Consider the following 6,000-nt stretch of genomic DNA (forward strand, 5'->3'; position numbering starts at 1 on the left):
AACCAGATATGCGGGATCCCTTAACTACACAAAACCGATTTCGCTAGAAATCTGTCGTGTGATTTTTTTCCCGGTGATTTCACGGATTTGTTGACCGCACGATGGTGGAGGCTGCATGCGTGGTCAGCCGGTCAGGATGATCTTGTTCGCACTGTGCTCGTCCCTTTGGGCATGAGGAGTGGAGACGATCGCCGGACGGGACGACCTTCTCTGCACTTGAATCTTGTGCGTAAGTCTGAACCAAGCCAAAGCTAGGATCCCACACTAGATTACACCACCATGCAGCCATGCCTAACAAATCCACCATCGCTAGAAACCTGTTCTATTCAACTTTTTATATATATTTGCCGATAAATTTTTTTCTAGAAATTTGATAGATGTAATTACAATACAATCATCGTGTAATTACGATACAATCATAGTGTTTATACTGTAACTTGTATATAATTACACTGTAACTTATACATAACTAAAATTACGGACATATATAACTAAAATTACATTTGTAAATTCAGTTGACATGATATGTAAGTACACTGTAATTTTGATAAAAATAAAGTGTAAGTAAATATGTATTTGTTATTTTCTTTAAAATATAAAATTACAGTCCTATATAACTAAAATTACATTTGTAAATTAAGTTGATATGACATGTAAGTGCACTGTAATTTTTATAAAAATAAAGTGTAAGTAAATATATATTTGTTATTTTCTTTAAAATATAAAATTACAGTCCTATATAACTAAAATTACATTTGTAAATTAAGTTGATATGACATGTAAGTATTTAAAATATAAAATTACAGTCCTATATAATTAAAATTACATATGTACTATATAACTAAAATTACATATATAAATTTAGTTGATATGATATGTAAGTACACTATAATTTTGATAAAAATATTGAATAAGTAAATTTGTATTAGTTATTTTATTTTGTAGTCCGTTGGATATAAATCTAAGTGTAAAAAAATCTGGGTGATTTTTTTTTTTGTTAAAAATCACCCGACAAATATGTAGGCAGTCCCACACAAAACCGGTCACAATAGGTCTCTCGGCGGTTTTGATCCTGGTTTTATTCTACATGGCTGCTGAGTCAGCGTGAGACCCACGTAGGCCCCACATGTCAGCGTGGCCACGTCACCTTCCTCTGTCTTTCCCTATTCTCTCCCTTCATCGTCTCTCTTTCTTTCACTCCTCTCGGCAATCCAGCCGGCGGCTGGGGGCGGAGGCCGCCAGGGCGAGGCGGGAGAGGAGGCGGTGGCGACGGCGGCTGTGACGCGGGAGAAAGCGAGGGCGACAGCCAGTCGCGAATGGCGTCGACGGCGCTGCGTCGCCGCGGCCGGCGAAGCGGCCCCACGCGGGCGGGTGCCGCAGCGTTGGGCGCGGAGGCGGGGCCGGATGCCGCGACGTGGGGCACGGAGTTGGACGTGGGGCCTGCCTTGTCGACGGTCTCGCAGTCGGAGAACTAGAGGAGCTCGTCGACGGCCCAGCCCTGCGGTAGGAACTGCGGCGAGGACGCCTGCTGCGTGTCGACGGCGGCAGTCTGTGCCGGCTGCTGCTGTTGATGGTGGTGGTGGTGACGCTCGGAGGACCCATGGGCGGGGCGTGGTGGTCGGACTCATGGGTGTCGCTGCCGCCGTCGCAGGGCGAGGCGGAGGCGAGCCGACGAACTGCTAGTGCTTCCCGCGCGCGGCGGCTGCTCCGGCTACCGGCTACCGGCTAGCATTTGCTAATTGGCCGGTGGAGCAATTGCGTACGTACATGCATGAGCCATGCATGCTTATAGTATTGAGGGTGAAGTAATTATCGTATTTTACGCGTCGCCGGCCGGATAAACTCAGTCGATCAAAGTAAAGATTTTGATTTGATCAAGTTAAGGCGACCACGGCGACCTCGGCGATGCTCATCTTCGACGACGCTCTCTTCTTCCTCACGATGGCGCTGAGATATCTGCTTCACGCTCATCATCGAGCCACTCGGTAGAAGAATGCTGCTACCCTGCCGAAGCACGCGCGCCGAGGTTCGTCGGAGCAAGCCATGAACGCCGCCAAGATTGCCTGCATCCATGGACGACGTTGAGATACAGGATGTCCTCGCTTCGCCGGTCGATGGCCTCTCAGACAGCGCCCCTCCTCCTCCTCCTCCTCCTCCTCATGCTCGCGGCGGCGGCGACGGGGGGCGCGTCTGCGGCGGTGCAGTGCGGGCAGGTGACGCAGCTGATGGCGCCGTGCATGCCGTACCTCGCCGGCGCCCCCGGGATGACGCCCTACAGCTGCAACAGCCTCGACCCTCGACGTGCACAACCGGATGGCCCCGATCCCACCAACCGCGTCGCCGTCTGCAACTGTGTCAAGGATGCCGCCGCCGGCTTCGTTGCCGTCGACTTCAAAAATCTAATAATCTTATATCAAAACTCTAACAATCATATATGCTAAGTCTAAATGTCGTATATTAGAACTCAAATAATTATATATGCTAAATCTAAATGTCGTATATTAAATCTAATAATCTTATATTAAAATTGTAATAATCATATATGCTAAGTCTAACACTCACATATGCTAAGTCTAATAATCCTATACTAAAACTCTAATAATAATCTTATATTAAATCTCTAACAATCTATAACATTCACATATGCTAAGTCTAAAACTCTAATAATAATCTCTAACACTCACATTTAGTAAGTCTAATAATCTAATAATCTTATATTAAAAATCTAATAATCTTATATTAAAAATCTAACAATCATATCTTTACATCACTTGCCTGCGCGAATTCCTTCGAGGGCTAGCTACCACTTCGGCATGAGGGACGACGACGACGACGTCTTTTCTGCAACATATAAAAAAATGTATTAGTCTAAACGCAAAGTAACATATATTGTATTTCACGTAGTGTCGTATAAGGCGGCTGTTCACGTTTCATTCACGTTCGTTCACGTTTCGTTCACATTCGTTAACGTTTCATTCACGTTCGTTCACGTTCGCGTTCTCGTTAAGTTCACATTTCGTTCACGTACGTTCATTCGCGTTTTGTTCGCTCCTTCACGTTCATTCACGTTTAGTCTATGTTCGGCAATGACGGGGCAGTAGTGGCGGCGGCGGTGTGGCGGTGGCGTGGCGCGGTGGCATGCCGAGGCGGGGGCGGCGGCGTGGCAGTGGCGTCGGCGTCGTCGGCAGTGGCGGCGCGACGTTATACGTCGTCGGCGGTGGCGGCCGCATCGAAGTCGGGGTCGGCATCAGTGGGAGGCGTAGTCGGGGTCGGCCGCGTCAACGTCGGCGGCGGCGTCGGCAACGAGGCGGCGGCGGTATGGAGAGAGAGAGAGATCGAGGTCGAGAGAGAGAGGGAGGCGGCGGAGGCGGCAACGACGACGCCCACGAGACGACGGCGAGATACGACGGCGGCGTCGGCGCGGGGATGCCCTAGGCAGTGGCGGCGAAGGAGAAGCCGAGATCGGGGAAAAAACTTCTAAGTGTTGGTGGAGAAGACGAGGGCGCATCAGGAATATATATACCCCTAAATCTTTAGTCCCGATTGGTGAGAACAACCGGGACTAAAGATATCTTTACTCCCGGTTCGTAAGAACAAACGGGACTAAAAACGATCTTTAGTCCCGTTTGTTCTTACGAACCGGGAGTAAAGATATCTTTAATCCCGGTTGTTCTCACCAACCGGGACTAAAGATATTTTCCCGCTATTTCTAAATTCTTTTTAAACCCAGTTAGGGTTAAGAACCGGGACTACAGATAATAGCACTGAATATTGAATTTCATTACATATGTGTTTCTAAAATAGTAAATAATGCATTAAAATTATTTAAAGTCGAAAAATTAATGACAATTACTTCGAAAAATTATTGTTGTCTGTAGTAAATTAAGTGGATAATATGTAATAAGCACATGAATGGTTTAAAATTGTTAAAAGTTCTAATAATCATATATAATTAGCATATGCATGATATTAAATTGTTAAAAATTCTAATTAACATATGTAAATACCACATGCATGATTTAAAATTAATAAAAATTCTAATAATCATATATAATTAGCATATGCAGGATTTAAAATTGTTAAAAGTTCTAATTAACATATGTAAATACCACATGCATGATTTAAAACTTTTAAAAATTCTAATTATCGCACATAACTAGCATATGCATGATTTAAAATTGTTAAAAATTCTAATAATCATACATAATTAACATATGCCATACAACAATTGATTTATATGGATATTCAATACACCCAAAATAGTTTACATCATGTACACAACAATTACGGCAATACATCGGCGGTGACGGTTGACCGCACGTACTTTCTCCTCACTATTGTTCCTTCCTTGTGATCGCTACGTGAGTAAGGGGTGTCTTCATTTGATAGGAGGATGCTAGGGTCAATCGTCACCGTGAAAGGGGGTTGCCCATCCAACTGATCGTAATCCTCGTTAGTCTTGTCCTCTACTCCGACGATTTTTCTTTTGCCTGGGAGAACCACGTGGCGCTTCGGCTCGTCAGGCCCTTTGCCCTTCTTTCCTTTGCTAGACATGTCCTTCACGTAAAAAGACTTGCGTTACATCATTGGCAAGGACAAAAGGTTCGTCCAAGTATCCAACCTTGTTAAGGTCAACCGTTGTCATCCCACTGTCATCAATCGTTACGCCTCCACCAGTCAACGTAACCCATTGGCACCGGAATAGAGGGACATTGAGAGGACCATAGTCAAGTTCCCATATGTCCTCGATGGCACCGTAATACGTGCCAGTTGTTCCATCGTGTCCCATGGCATCGATACGAACAGCGCTGTTTTGGTTCGTGCTCTTCATGTTTTGGGCTCTCGTGTAGAATGTGTACCCATTGATCTCATATCCCTAGAATGCCGCGATCGAGCCAGATGATCCCCTCGCCAGAAAGGCCAGTTGTTGGTTAATCGTCTCGTTACCCATGAGATGTTGTCGCAGCCACGCGGGGAAAGTATCAATGTGATGCCGTGTAATCCATGCATCGGACTTACCGATGTTTCTGGCGCGAACTAGAGCCAAGTGCTCCTCGATGTAAGGAGCCACCAATGAAGATTGTTGCAGAACCGTGAAATGGGCTTTACGGAATAAATTGTTGTCTACCGTCATTATTGCTTTCCTTCCAAGAGTCCCCTTTCCCCGTAGTCTCCCTTCATGGCGTGATTCAGGTACCCCGATTGGGCGAAGGTCTTCAATAAATTCTACGCAGAATTCAATGACCTCCTCTGTTCCATACTCCTTGGCGATGCTTGCCTCTAGACGAGCACGGTTATAAACATACTTCTTCAGAACGCCCATGTACCTCTCGAAAGGAAACATGTTGTGTAGGTACACAGGCCTGAGAATACCGATCTCTTTGACAAGGTGATAAAGCAGATGCGTCATTATATTGAAAAATGAAGGTGGAAATATCAACTCAAAGCTGACAAGACATTGCACCACATCATTCTGAAGGGCTTCTAATCTATCCGGATCGATGACCTTTTGCGAAATTGCGTTCATGAAAGTAAATTGCTTTGTTATTGTTGTCCGGACATTGTCTGGAAGGATACCCCTTATTACAATTGGTAGTAGTTGTGTCATCAACACGTGACAGTCATGAGACTTTAGGTTTGTGAACTTCTTCTCCTTCGTGCTTATTATTCGCTTTGTACTCGTGGAGTATCCAGACGGTACCTTGATGCTCTCCAAGCATTCAAACATGCTTTTCTTCTCTGCCTTGCTAAGAGTGTAGCTGGCTGGACTCAAGTAATGGCTTCCTTTCTCTTTTGGTTCCGGGTGAAGGTTGCCGCGTTGTTCCATATGCTTCAGATCATTACGTGCTTACAGTGTATCTTTCGACTTTCCATATACACCTAGGAAACCAAGAAGGTTTACGCAAAGGTTCTTAGTGAGGTGCATCACGTCGATTGCATGGCGGACGTCCAAGAATTCCCAATAGGGTAACTCCCAAAATATAGAGTTCTTTTTCCACA

General features: G+C 45.2%; 1 protein-coding gene across 1 annotated transcript; it reads left to right on the top strand.

Moving 5' to 3' along the window:
- Nucleotides 1-2,108: 2,108 nt before the first annotated feature.
- LOC127754675 (non-specific lipid-transfer protein 1-like) lies at nucleotides 2,109-2,393 on the top strand (the record flags this gene model as incomplete). The annotated part of the gene is made up of 1 exon (XM_052280245.1): nucleotides 2,109-2,393. A coding segment is annotated over exon 1 (279 nt), but the record flags the coding sequence as incomplete, so codon positions are not given.
- Between the last annotated feature and the right edge of the window lie 3,607 nt (nucleotides 2,394-6,000).

The sequence above is a fragment of the Oryza glaberrima genome, chromosome 11 (assembly GCF_000147395.1).
Source record: "Oryza glaberrima chromosome 11, OglaRS2, whole genome shotgun sequence".
Classification (NCBI taxonomy): Eukaryota; Viridiplantae; Streptophyta; class Magnoliopsida; order Poales; family Poaceae; genus Oryza; species Oryza glaberrima.